Source organism: Pseudochaenichthys georgianus, chromosome 7, assembly GCF_902827115.2.
Source record: "Pseudochaenichthys georgianus chromosome 7, fPseGeo1.2, whole genome shotgun sequence".
Taxonomy (NCBI): domain Eukaryota; kingdom Metazoa; phylum Chordata; class Actinopteri; order Perciformes; family Channichthyidae; genus Pseudochaenichthys; species Pseudochaenichthys georgianus.
The window spans coordinates 17,829,471-17,844,303 of record NC_047509.1 but is presented as its reverse complement, the minus strand read 5'-3'; the positions used below and the strand labels follow the sequence as shown (position 1 = coordinate 17,844,303).

General features: G+C 42.2%; 1 protein-coding gene across 1 annotated transcript; it reads left to right on the top strand.

Moving 5' to 3' along the window:
* Positions 1–4,588: 4,588 nt before the first annotated feature.
* On the top strand, positions 4,589–14,197 carry LOC117449153 (cytochrome P450 3A30-like). The gene is made up of 13 exons (XM_034086584.2): positions 4,589–4,723; positions 11,318–11,411; positions 11,484–11,536; positions 11,640–11,739; positions 11,904–12,017; positions 12,142–12,230; positions 12,414–12,562; positions 12,653–12,780; positions 12,902–12,977; positions 13,107–13,267; positions 13,352–13,578; positions 13,674–13,836; positions 13,940–14,197. The coding sequence occupies exons 1-13, from the start codon at positions 4,653–4,655 to the stop codon at positions 14,039–14,041; spliced, it is 1,527 nt and encodes a 508-aa protein (XP_033942475.1). The 5' UTR covers positions 4,589–4,652; the 3' UTR covers positions 14,042–14,197.
* Positions 14,198–14,833: the final 636 nt, after the last annotated feature.

The following is a 14,833-nucleotide window of genomic DNA, read 5'->3' as shown; positions in this document are numbered from 1 at the left end:
CGAGTCCCCTCTCTAGTTCCCCTCTCAAGTCCCCTCTCGAGTCCCCTCCTCTAGTCCCTCCTCTTGTTCCTCCTTTAGTCTCTCCTCTAGTCCCCTCTGGAGTTCCGTCTCTAGTTCCCCTCTCGAGTCACGTCTCAAGTCCCTACCCAATGTCCTGGTCTGTTGGAGGTTCCGCTGGGGGTCCTGCCAACTCCATGTCCTGTCCCGTTGGAGGCCCCGTCGACTACTCCTCTGCCGGGGGTCCTACCAATCGTATGTCTGTCCCGTTGGAGGTCCCGCAGTCTACTCTCCTGCCGGGGGTCCTGCCAGCTTCTTGTCCTGTCTCGTTGGAGGTCCCGCCGTCTACTCTCCTGCCGGGGGTCCTGCCAATCCTATGTCCTGTGCCGTTGGAGGCCCCGCCGACTACTCTCCTGCCGGGGGTCCTGCCAACCCTTTGTCCCGTCCCGTTGGAGGTCCCGCCGTCTGCTCTCCTGCCGGGGGTCCTGCCAGCTCCTTGTCCCATCTCGTTGGAGGTCCCACCGACTGCCCTCCCGGGGGTCCTGCCAGCTCCTTGTCCTGTCCCGTTGGAGGTCCCGCCGACTACTCTCCTGCCGGGGGTCCTGCCAACCCTATGTCCTGTGCCGTTGGAGGTCCCGCCGACTGCTCTCCTGCCGGGGGTCCTGCCGATCCTATGTCCTGTTCCTCTGGGGGTCCCGCCGACAACTCTTCTGCCGGGGGTCCTGCTAACCCCTTGTCCTGTTCCGTTGGAGGCCCCACCATCACCTGTCTCACCGGGGGTCCTGCCAACTACTAGTCCTCTTCCGTGGGGGATCCTGCCGAAGCCTGTCCCACTGGCTCCGGTTCCTGTTCGGCCGACACCGGGTCCTGCCCGGCCTCCGGAGCTGTCTGGTCTTCGCCCTCGAGCCCGGCCCCCTGAGAGCCGCGGTCTTCTCCCTCGAGCCCGGCCCCCTGAGTGCCGCGGTCTTCATCCTCGGGCCCGGCCCCCTGAGAGCCGCGGTCTTCTCCCTCGAGCCCGGCCCCCTGAGTGCCGCTGTCTTCGTCCTCGGGCCCGGCCCCCTGACTCTTCCTGCCGCTGCTTTTGCCCTCATGCACGGCCCCCTGAGTTTGCCCGCTGTGGCCTTCGCTCCTTTTTGAACTTTGCCTTGCCCCCAGGCCGTCCACCCGAGACCCCCTCCTTGGTCTCTGCCTTGCCCCCGGGCTTTCCGCCCGAGACCCCGTCCTTGGTCTCTGCCTTGCTCCCGGGCCTTCCGCCCGAGACCCCCTCCTTGGTCTCTGCCTTTCCCCCGGGCCGTCCGCCCTCCACCCGTCCTCCAGACCCCCTCCACCCACCCTTTCTTGGCCCTAGTTATGTGTCCTCCCTCCGGTCCCCCGCCACCCACCCTGCTGGACCTTTTTTTGGGACGTCTGGGATCCATCCCTTGAGGGGGGGGTTCTGTCACGATTCTCAGGTTATGTCACGTTTGTAGTTTTGTCTGTGTTGGTGTTTTTCTTGTCTTTGGGTTTCCTGTCTTATTGTGTAAAGTGTTCACCCCCGTTTCCTGCCTGTCTGCTTTCTGTCTGTTTCCCTCCCTGATTACCCGATTGTGCTCACCTGTTGTCCTTGTGTTTCTCCTCCCCTGCCCAGCTGTGTCTTGTTCTGTGATTACCCTTCTGTGTATTTAGTCTAGTCTTCCCCTGTGTTCCATGTCGGTTCATTGTTTCCCCTCCATGTTATTCCACGGTCTGTGTTCCTTGTGCTGCTTTGGATATTTTGGATTCTGCCTTGTTTTTGCCACAGCTTTATTATTTAATAAAGCTCACTTTTCGTTATTCTGCATTTGAGTCCTACCTGCTTCACCCATTCGTAACACACTTGACAATCACCTTCCCTGAATTTTACTCAGGTATAACTAAAGTCTGATTTAAGGGTTGTTTATATTTCACATCATTAATCAGAATCTGCAAAGTAACTCAAATAAGTGTAGTGGAGTAAAAATACCTGGTTAACCTCTGAATTGTAGTGGAGTAGAATTACAAAGTATCAATGAGCTGTCGTGGGTATATAATAATGCTATATATTGATGCTGCGCATTATGGACAGCGATTTTCACCCATTTATTAATTATATGTTTTACATTTGATAACACCAATGTGTTTAATACTGGCAACTTCTAATTGTGGGAAAAACGAAAACGTTCAGTAGAGACGTCCCATAGAACATTTTGCGAAACACAATAGTGTAGTGTGTAGTTCTGGGGGGGCGTTCGATTCCAGTTTTGGATAGTCTGGCGTGGTTTCGTTCCATTTCAAACAGCTGTTTGACGCTGGGCGTAACCTTGGCGCACTGCCACTCCAACATCCAATCCCAGACCTTGAAGAGTAATCACGGGGACTGTAGTCCTAAACGATAGCTGGGGATTATGGGTAGTGTAGTGTCTTCGGCCACCCTAAACTCAAAAATGTTGACAATCGCAATGATGCTCGAAATGTCCCTTACGTCTGTTTCCGGTTATTTTTATTTTGAAATTCAGTTCCTGACGAACCCAAAAAAGCCCGAGATTATGGAATTAAACCAATAAATAAAAGCAAGGATAATTGTGTGTTATTGGTGAGTAAATAACAGTGTGTTATTTTGAAAAGAATAACAAATTAGAAGGAAAAAAAGATTTTAAAAATACGAGGCTCTGAGCCCCATGTATTTTCCTCACAGACGGCAACACTAAAGGTCTAAAATAAAGAACTAAATGAATATTTGGGATGTTCTTGCCTTTAGATTCTCCCAATAAGTCCAAGTACAGAGGGTGACTTTGCTGTGAAAAAACACATTTCCACCAAAAAAACGTTAGCATTCATGAAGTAATCTTCGTCATAACTAGCAAACTAAACATCATGTACATGTACTGCACAAATAATCAGAAATAAAAACTCATTACTCGCATAAAATGACATCAAAACGCATTTTAATGGCCAAATGAACCTTAAAATAGGCATTTTCCACCGAGAATAACACGAAGGTCGGCCATTGTTGTTGATCACGTGGTCTGGGAGCTGTTGCAGCGTCCATAGCAACCACCATAGCAACCATGAATGTGTACACATTCATGAAGTAATCTTCGTCATAACTAGCAGATGCAAGTATCAGCGAGAGCAGTAGCGCATTTACAACTTGGAGATTACTTAAGTAACACTTGTGTTGAGATCATTTACATCCTTTTCACAAACCATCATGAAATAACACCCACTTTTGAAGATTAGGTAATAATATTAAGTAGGGGAGACCAGGGACAGTTGCAACACTTTTTGGGCTTTTCCCCAATAAGTAAAAAAACATTTACAATAGGATAGCCATTTTGCTATATTATACATTATCAGTCAGCTACTGAAACAATGTATTAAAGATGCTTTTATGAAATAAGTACAGGTTGGAAAATGTATTTTTTTTTTTAAACTCAACTGTTACAACTGTCCTTGTGTACAGGGACAGTTGTAGCACATGCCAGGCACGGTTGTAACATGTTAATAACGGTTACCTTTTTTCACACTACATGACAACAAATAGGGAAAGCTGTCAAATTCTAAGGCAACAAGATTTGAATGGGGTTTCACACATCCTCCAACAAACAATGAACAGGATAACAGATAACACACACAGCATCATCCTCTGTGAAGGATTAAACTGTTCTCTGAGAGGTGCTTCTACCTTAATTATGTGGACCTACCTCCTTTGAGCTGAGACCATAATATAAATCAGCTGCCTCCATCAGGTAGTCTCTCAAAAGCATCTCCTGCTCTTTTGAGAACACCTTCTTTGGCGTCCAGTAGCCTATTGGGGGTGTTTGTGATCCCTGACTCTCCAACCTCAGCCTCTTTTTATGGAACAGGGTGACATGGCATATAACCAGGGACTTTGCCCTTCCCCTTCTCAACTTCATTTGAGGCCCTCTGCAGCAGAGCAAGTGGCACTCCCCTGTCTGTCTTCCTCTTTCTGCATTTGGCATACTGTAAACACGCACACACACTTTAGGCCTACTGTACAGTATTTTATTATGTTTATTTTTACAGGGATAATGCACACCAATCAACAATACACACCAAATTCAGATGATAAAAACAACTTTGAAGCTTGTGACGGCATAATTACAAGAGGCAACTTAATGTCACAGCAGGCATAACAACAGCCGGTGTTTCTTGTGAGGGTTTCCCCGGGAAACAAACAAAATACACATAAATGCGTCACAGATTATAATCATCTACGCAGCTCGCGACGTAACTAGGAGTCTAGTGGACGGTATCAGTACTACAAGTAAAAAAATATTATATATATATATATATTTTTTTTATTAATTATGTTGTTTATAAATTAATCTGAGGGCCGCAAAAAGAGGAGGTGGGGGCCGCATGCGGCCCGCGGGCCGCCATTTGCCCATCCCTGCTCTAGCTTGTTTGTGATTGAAGATATTGAAGGTGTTACAACCGACCCGTGTTGCAACTGTCCCTGGTCTCCCCTACGCTAAAAGTCAGTCAACGCTCAGTTGGTGATAATTCAAATAGGCCTATGTTATGTAACGTTGAGTTATTATCTCCAACTATGTGGGACCGCCCCTACTGGGCAGCTCCCTCTTTTAAACAGAGGGAATTGACTGCAGTCGACAGAAGTGAGCACAGGAGACAAGATGGGATACCTCCCAGATCTTTCCATCGAGACCTGGACTTTAATAGTAATTTGCTTAACCCTAATCGCAATGTAAGTTTTTATGTATAGTTTGCCACTATTTTTCTTCTGAAATTTGATGTATTTCAGACAAATTGAGCCGAATACAAATCGAAAACTGGACATATTTTGTGAACTTCACAATGTTATGTTGCTAAAAGCATTTTGCTGTGAAGTCTTGCAGTTTAGGTGCGTTCACACCTGCCTTGTATAGTCCGGTTGAATCAAACCCTGGTGCGTTTAGCCGCTTGGTGCGGTTCGTTTGGGTAGCAGCACATGTTGCTGGTGTGAACGCAGTCCGCACCAAAACATAGGAAGCGATAGGATTTACGTGTCACAAGAACGCGGATATCTTCAAAATCTTTAGCGAAAGAGTCTTTCAAGACATCCGCGGTTGTTTAGTTAAAGAGGGAAGCAGAATGAAGTGTTGAACAGTGTCGTGTAATGTAAAAATTGTCCGTCAGCTACATAAAAGTAAGAACACCTGTCGTCGGTGAAACGCCCCTCCTTACTGCAGAACGTCTCTCATTATATGTGTTATAATTAAGCAATAGCTCACGACAGGCCGTGATATAATGAGCATATATCACGGCCTGAAGTGAGCTATTGCTTTTATAAAACGGTTACCAAGTGTGGCAATAATATGAAAGAAAAATACACACTCTAATTTAAATAGTTTTTATTAGTAAATAATGATGTTCAAAATAATATAGTCCCTCCGTTGCCTTCTGCACGAAACGTAGTGCGAGGTGGTTGCTATGCAACAACACTAACAGCTAGCGAACATATTAGACAGAGAGGTTGATCCATTATTTGGCTATTTATTTAGGCCGAGGCTATATACAGGACGGTCCTGTACACAACGCCAAATGGCTATATACAGGACCGTCCTGTACACAGCTCTCTGAAATGGCTATATACAGGACGGTCCTGTATATAAGGTCTCTGAAATGGCTATATACAGGACGGTCCTGTGGATAAGATATCTGAAATGGCTATATACAGGACCGTCCTGCAGCTAACGTTAAATGACTATATACAGACCGGGCTATTATAGCATGCTTAAGCAAGTTTCGCGGGTGGTAATGTAGGGATAGGATTCACAGATAAATATTCTCACGACAACATTATTTTCAATGAGTTTCCCCTCAATATAAAATGGTGGCAATTAAATCTCTTTCCATGCCAATTGCTTAGCTTTTTATGCTGATTTCAGTCTTTTTTTTGGCTTATCTTTTTATGTTGTTTCAATTATTTTCTACTTTATATTTTCCAATGCACAATGTTTTACTTGTAAAGGATATCACTGCATACTTTAAAGACTACTCGGTTTTATTAAAACTGAAGTTTTTTTTTTAAAGAATACGCCGACATTTCGTTGACGTGTAGTGATTTTGCATTGAAAGCAACACAAATCATTTATCGGCTACGCCGGCATTTTTATTTTAGAAATCGGAGAAACCGTCTTTTGAATTGTATGTAGTATGCTGTACATTTTTGTAATTTATCCTGCTGTAAACGTTAATTGTACACCAATTATATCCATATTTCTGTAGACTACATAAAAAGCCATTTCAGGGCTTCTGTGCAGGACCGTCCTGTATATAGCCATTTCAGAGAGCTGTGTACAGGACGGTCCTGTATATAGCCATTTGGCGTTGTGTACAGGACCGTCCTGTATATAGCCATTTCAGAGACCTTATATACAGGACCGTCCTGTATGTAGCCACTCCCATTTATTTACATTCATTTGTATGTTGCCGTTTATTGTGCACCCACTGAAAAACTGTCCAGCATCAGTAGAATGGCTTACGTGGTTACTTGTATAGGTTGAGGTTGTTCTAGGCTGTTGCTTGGCGTGGCGAGAATATTGCTCAACTTTCTCTGGTCCCCCGTGATTCGAGATGGGTCTGGCTGCAGACCGCAGCAACGAGGCGGATCGTATAGGGGCGGATCGTATAGGGGCGTTTCCTAACTTTTTTTATCCAATAGCAACTTAAGGGATTCCAGCTGCTTTTATAAATCCTCGCAGAAGAAGTCATTCGTTCGAGTGATGGGAATTCCGGCTCTTCTTGGTGAGCTGGATCATTTGGCTCGGCTCACCAAGAAGAGCCGGCTCTTTCGGCTCCCAAAGGGCTCTTCAGTTTACCACATATTATACCTTTTAATTAAATAAAATGTAGCCCTGTTTTGACTAATGAATGATGTATATGGGTACACGTATATCACTTAAATTATTCAATACATCCTTTGTACTGAAGTATTCAAAAGTAAAAATTACATGTTTAATATAAATTATTTGCTGTGGCCAATTGTTTTCATTGCATTTACAGACCTGTGTAACTCTCTGATACCACCCAATGAATGCATTGACTTGCTTGTAGAACCACGCTACACAAAACAGATAGCAACACCTATAACAACTATTTAAAAAAAGGGGCTACTGTATCAACCTATATAAAGTATATACATATAGTTTTTCTCCCTGCAGGAGAGGGGAGCGTGCTTTGAGATCAGCTGCTAGGCTGCAGCGGGGAGAAGAGGGGGACAAAAAGAGATCTCCGTCCTCTGTGTTTTATTCTTATAGAAGTAAGAAGAGAAGTAATGGGGCAGAAACCCTCCTTTTTACGCAGCGGTCCAGACATAGACATCAAACGGCGACACATATTCAGTTGCCAGTTACTTTTGGCATTAGGGCAGGGATATCTAGATACTTTCCAAGGTTTGACATAATGAATTGTGCTACTTTTAAAGCAAGCAATGATTTTTTCAAATCTGTAATCAAAAAGCTCCTCAAAAACACTATAAAAGCTGTTCCTGCCGTTGTTATGTTAGTTCAAACAGTAACAACGGACTACTTTTCTTAGCGGGTGCATGTCAATTTAAATCAATACATAAAACTATTTTTTAAATCAATAAAATCTTTTTCTAAATCCATAAAAGCATTTAAATTATTATTGGGAGTCATGTCGTTACTTTGTTGAGAATGTGGCCATGTGTAATAAGCGGGATAATGTCCACATTGCACATTGCATAATGTGCCTTCATGCCGATCTAGATCCCTCCGCAAAAACAAAAAACCGGCTCGTTCGCGGGCGAGAGCCGGCTCCCGTCGTTCACTATAGGATCCGCCCCTATACGATCCGCCCCTATACGATCCGCCCCTATACGATCCGCCTCCTTGCTGCGGTCTGCAGCCAGACTCTATTGCGTGATTCGGCATAGTAAGACCCCCCCGGAGGTCGAAGTTAATCTTAAATGTTTCCATTTTATGCTTTGTAAGTTTGTTTCGTAACGGAAGAAATGTAAATATATTTATAAAACTGACAAGTCAAATCAAGCAATCTGATTGGTCGATAGTATTTTTGCGGACCTCTTTAATTACAGATTTGAAAACATCGCTGCTTGCTTTAAAAGTAGCACAACTCATTATGTCAAACCTTGGAAAGTATCTAGAAATCCCTGCCCTAATGCCAAAGGAACTGCACACTGAATATGTTTTGCCATTTGATGTCTATGTCTGGACCGCTGCGTAAAAAGGAGGGTTTCTGCCCCGTTACTTCTCCGCTGCTTTCTTGTTCCAGTTTGAAAAGTCACCCCAACGGTATACTGTTTTTCTCAGACGCGGAGGGATACTGATTTGTTGTGAAAAGTAACTTACAATTCTACCCGTGGTATACGCTCAGTATATCACGGCTTGATTATATCAGATTGCTTGATTTGACTTGTCCATTTTATAATGTTTTTTAACGGACGTTGTCTGATTATATAATCATATGCGCGGGCCGCTAGTGTCTGTTGATCTCCAGATTAACAGCTGCATGAGAATAACCTGCCGAAAGTGCCGATGCTCCATGGCGGAGGCTCCGGTAGAAATTGTCGGGATTTGCGTTTTTACCCCCTTAATGTCTGACCAATGGTTGAACAGCATTTCCGTGCACATGACTTGTGTTTAAAGTGTATAGTCCGTTTGAGTTTTGCCCGTGTGAACGCAAACCGAACCTTCTGAAAAATGAAACAATGTAACAAACTGTCGTCTGGTGCGCACCAAAAAACGGACTATTAGGTGTGAATCAGACTGTGTGAATGCACCCAGGGGGAACCGACCTATTCTGAAGCAAAACGATCAGCGAAGAAGTGAACAGAATTGATTTGCGTGTAGAATACTTTCGGGTTTCTTCCAAAACAAAGAGATCTGAGCCTCACTCCCGCTGCGTAACCAATAAACTGCGTTCACTGTGACAGACACAATACTTAAGCTTTGAAAACAACAACGTTTGATATACTTACACTTTATCAGGACACAAATTAGACAAAAAAATAAGCAACAGGCTAATAGCTTTTCTTTTCTTATTTCCTTATCTTCCTTTCAATCTTGAAATGCATCTGATCAACATAAAGAACAAAATAATAATAATATTAATAATAATTGCAATTTATAAAAATGTATACATTCTTCTTTAAAGACTTCATACAAGTCAAAATGCTGCTGCTATGGAAATAAGATCCAGCCCGCTACACCTCGCTTTTAAAGTTGAAATGTGACAGGATTTTCTTTCATATGTGAAACATCACACAACCGAAAGAAACTTCTCAAACTAATTATAATATTTATGCTAAGACCATATGGCCAACCCTCTATGAAAACAATACCAGCCTCCCTACAGGCCGAACCTTGCGGAGGGGGCAGTGGCGTAACAAGGTTGTGATTGGCCCCGGTGCAAATATTGTGTTGCCCACACCCCCCCCATCGCCCCAAACATAAGCACAAGCATTGCCCCCCCTAGTGGCTGAAATATGTTACAGCATTACTACGTCTAAAACTGTTCCAATACGAATATTTCGTATATCAATATTTGTAATAGATGTAATAAAATGATTGTTACAATACAAATCTGAATAATATCATGTTTTGTTTGAAATAATTTCATTTTTGAGCAGTCGCATGTTGTGACGTGTGTGTGTGACGTATGAGGTTAAGGACACCTCGCTTTTTTTTTGCATACAAGTGATTCAGCTATTGTATTACAATAATTATCAGTAATGGATATGCAGCGATTTTTAAAACGTCCAATTTCTGGGACGTTTAAGGCGTCTACTTCTGCACTAAGTAGGACACATGGTTAATAATATGGTAGCGTGTTCAAGTAACCAAGGAATATAGTAGTTATCAAATAAGTATAAGATGTGCACAGTTATGATAAGTTTTACAGTTATGATTTGCACTGTTGTTGGGGGAAGAGACCGCCCCTTCCATATGAGTGTGTGTGTACGGCGGGCATGAGGCGTGCATGACGGGACGAGTTGTGTTCGTATGTGGAAAAGTCATACTCAGTGCGGTGAACGCTGGCTTTATTGCTACTGTATCCGTAGCACCCCACGCAATAGTTTGGACTGTACTGACGTCCAAGCGCAAATGTCAAACTCCGCCTATGACAGACATACTCAACCACTCAGAAGCGCCACATATAGGCTATCAACAACAGCCTGCCCTGACCTCAGACCACCACAGTCTGACAACGGCACAGCGAACTCTGGGGAATGGGCCGGTAGGCCTACATAGACCAGTTGCTATAATATAGCTTTTGATCTTGGGGGTCTCAATAGCGCCATAGAGTCCCCTATCGGTTGGGGCCCATGGGGGAACTGTTGGACCACCGCCGGGCTGGCTGGAGAAGAAGGTTGCACAGCCACGGCCACGGATACAGCTTCACTTGTGGAGCTAGATGGCAATGATGGTGGTGAGGCAGGTGAGCTATCGATAGCCTCTGTCTGCCGCTGCACGTCCACATTGCTAACGTTACATCGTTATGATGTATGACCAAAAAACGGTCTAATATCGTCAGTTTAGCTGTTATATCTGCTTGTTCTATCTTGTCCTTTCTCTTTTGAGCGCTGTACATTATAAATGCAAGCTATTACATTTTGTATAATGCTACCGAACTTGCTGCTGCCTGCTGCTAGCTACAGTACAGTACAGGTTGATTAAACGGTTCGCTAGTCACGCAAGGTATCACATGACATGAAAGGGAGCAAGGTCATTGGACAGACAAATTACAAATTAATTTAGGTTGCTTGGTTACTTTGAACACTGCATGAACCGGTCAATGCCAAAAAAACGGCTGCACCGTCGATAGTTACGCCACTGGGAGGGGGCCTCATCTTGCGGAGGGAGCCTAAACTGAGCCAAAAATGCGGCGCCCCCGTCGACAGGCATTTGCATAATTTTACATTCTTGCTTTTTAGGATTTAATCTTTAGAATATACTGCTATTCTTTACTGTTTAATTATAACTTAAGAAAGAGCACAAGCTAAAAAGCTTCATTCAGATAAATACAAAAATAATTAACAATCTGAATACATGTTATTGCTGGTAGAGTTTAAATATTGCATTAAAAAAACATTCTTGTTCATGGTATTCAGCTAACAATGTTCAGTTTAAACTACATAATGTCACAGTGGATATGTAAGTACAGTTTGCAATACAAGTCCATATTCTTTATCAAGAACATACTTAGGCTACACTTGTTTATTTTCCTTTTACTGATGATACAACTGAAAACACAAGGCAATATGAAAGAAAAATTGACTTGTTCTCTGTTTTTTAATCATGCTTTTAATCCTCAGATATGGATATGCTCCATATGGCCTTTTCAAGAAACTAGGCATCCGTGGACCCAAACCTATGCCCTTTATTGGGACCTTTTTGGGGTACACAAAGGTGAGACGCATTCAAATGTGTGATCTAAGCTTACACTCCTCTTATAATAGTTTTGACTTCTCTATTCCTTAGGGCATTCACAATTTCGACACAGAATGCTATCAGAAATATGGAAAGATGTGGGGGTAAGTGTGTGTACACGAATACTCTATTATCTTAACATACATAGCATATGCAAAGCTCCAGGCTGTAACTGGCTCGCCACAATATCTGTCATTTAATTTTAAGGTTGTACGATGGCAGGCAGCCAATAATCGCTACGATGGACACAGCTATGATCAAAGCAGTCTTGGTTAAGGAGTGTTATTCTGTCTTCACTAACAGACGGGTAAGGAGCAAAGCACACTGTTCCCAGTGATTCCCAAGTTAAGACCTCAATACTAATCAAATGTACACCACAATGTAAATAAGGCATTATGTGTTTGTGTGTTTGTTTGTTTGTTTGTTTGTTTGTGTCTGTATATGTGTGTGTGGGGTGGGGGTTGGCTTTAGGATCTGGGCCTAAATGGACCCTTACGTGATGCCGTACCAATGGTAGAAGATGAACAATGGAAGAGGATTCGCAGTGTACTCTCACCGTCATTCACCAGCGGTCGCCTGAAAGAGGTTAAAAAGCACACTGCACCTTTAAAATATTTGTAATGAGCATTTGTACATTATTTACACCAGTTGTTTGATCATTATGGTATGAAAAGCATTCATTATTTATTTTTTTATTTTATTTTCACAGATGTATCCGATAATGTTGCAGCACTCAGGTAATCTGATCCAGAGCCTTCACAATAAAGTAGAGGCAGAAGAAGTCATAGATGTTAAAGAGTGAGTACTTTTTTGATGAGATTTGGGCAATGACTTTTCATCTTTTTCATCTAAATTCTTTTAAGAGGATTTTTTTTTATTGTGCTATTCATTATTCAAGGAAACAACATTTCTTAAAAGAAACATTTGCATGCGTTAACCTTTGGCTTGTTCCAACGTTTGTATGCTGGCCTTTCTTTGTAGTGTATTTGGACCATACAGTATGGATGTTGTGACCAGCACTGCCTTCAGTGTGGACATTGATTCCATCAACAATCCCTCTGATCCTTTTGTATCAAACATAAAGAGAATGGTCAAGTTCAACTTCCTGAATCCCTTGCTTGTGCTTATCGGTATGTCAAAGTTATGCTGTACAACCTGACTGTCTAACTCGACCTCTTAAACCCAAAATTAACTATCTTTTGAACTATGATTCTTTTCAGTTCTGTTTCCATTCTTGAGAGGAATTTTTGAAAAGATGGATGTGTCATTCTTCCCTGCTGAAGTGACAAGGTTCTTCTACAACTTTCTAGCATCTATCAAATCAGACCGGAATAATAAAGAACATAAGGTATGTACAATTGATTGATGTTGATTTTTGTCCATTTTTGATATGTTGTGTTCATACCTTTCCCTTGAAACACAAACTGGAGAATCAATATAGGACTTCTACTTTCTACTTTGCCTTGCAGAATCGAGTGGATTTCATGCAGTTGATGGTGGACTCTCAAAGTTCAAAGAACAAAGACAATGCAAGCTCCAACAAAGGTAGAGAAAGAAATCATATTTAATTTTCTCTGTAGTCGCGGCTGAAGGGTAGATAAGCAGTTAACACCATGGCTGAGGTGTTTATCAGGAATGTTTGAATAGGTTAATCATGTTTTTTTTGTTTTACAGGACTGACTGATCACGAGATCCTGTCCCAGGCAATGATATTCATCTTTGCTGGCTATGAAACCAGTAGCAGCACACTTGGATTTGTAGCCTACACCCTGGCAACACACCCTGAAATCCAAAAGATCTTGCAAGAGGAGATTGATGAAACCTTACCAGAAAAGGTTACTAGAGAGTTTTTTGTACTGTATCTATATTTGTATTTAATCAGCAACTGATCATGTGCTACCAACTACTTTATTCTCCAGGATCGGCCAACCTATGAAGCAGCGATGCAGATGGAATACCTGGAGATGGTGATTAATGAGGCGATGAGGCTGTACCCTATTGCTAATCGATTGGAGAGAATGGCAAAGTCCTCCGTGGAGATTAACGGTGTGACCATCCCTAAAGGAACTGTCATAATGGTGCCAATTTACACTCTACACCGTGACCCTGATCTGTGGTCTGAGCCTGAGGCTTTCAAACCTGAAAGGTACTATACTAGATTGATGGCAGACTAAGGTACATTTTTACCTGCATTTAGTCATTCGGCTAATCAACTTAAGATGTTTGTTCATTCTTTTTTAGGTTCAGCAAAGAGAACAAAGCCAACATAGATCCATATGCTTTCCTGCCCTTTGGAGCAGGGCCAAGGAACTGTATTGGCATGCGATTTGCTCTCTTGATGATGAAGTTGGCTCTGGTAGAGATACTTCAGAACTTCAGCTTTGTCACTTGCAAGGAGACAGATGTAAGGAAACATTTTCAGTGTGTGTTGTCAATAGTGAAGGTTTTTATGTAAATGTTTGAGCATTTACAGGGGTTCATTTTGGTCACATTTCTTGTTTTCCTAGATTCCAATGGAGCTGGGAGTTGATGAATTCACTACCCCCAAGAATCCCATCAAACTGAAGCTGGTGCCCAGAGCAACCGTTGCCGATTCTCCCTCAAGCTAACTTTTCGATTATCTGCAACAGCTATCTCTCTTTTTCAAACCAATCTACAGCTTAACATTTTATTAATAATCAAATTAAAGGATACCATTTATTGTCAGAACACTATGTAAACTCGGCTCAAAAAGCTTGGTTCTACTTAATAAAACATTGCTTATGTTTTCGTGCTTTTGATTTACTCAAATAACTTAATTTTTCTCTATGTATTTTGACTAAATATATTCTTCTTTGTTATCTTTTTTAAAATCTTGAATATAAAAGATTAACAATTTTTTTAATCACCAGTACTATTCTTAACACATATGCTACATAATTGTATGGCAATTTGTTATCACTATATATGCTAATATGTTACTGTAAAATAGTTTTATAACATGATCAAGTGCTATGTAACAGTGGAACGTATACATCTCAAAATTATAAAAAAACAACAACATTACAATTGTATTTTATCGCAAAAAACGCGATGTAGAGAGTTTAAATATGCTCAAATATCCAGCGTTGCTTGTTTTCATGTTGTTGGATTATGGCTATGCTCTTTGCTCTGCTTTGCTAAGAGGTTGGAGCGGAGAGCTTATCACAGAGTGCACCTGCGGCCTTTTTTCTGCATGGTACTTTTGATTCTTCTTACCTTTGCAGAATAATCATTTTACTTAACTAATGTTTTGAATTCAGGACTTTTACTTGTACTCAAGTGTTTTGACACCTTAGGCTATTTTTACTTTATTACCAGATCTGGATACTTCTTCACTGAACAGTTATTTAAAGATCATTGCAATTTGTGCTGCCTTGTTA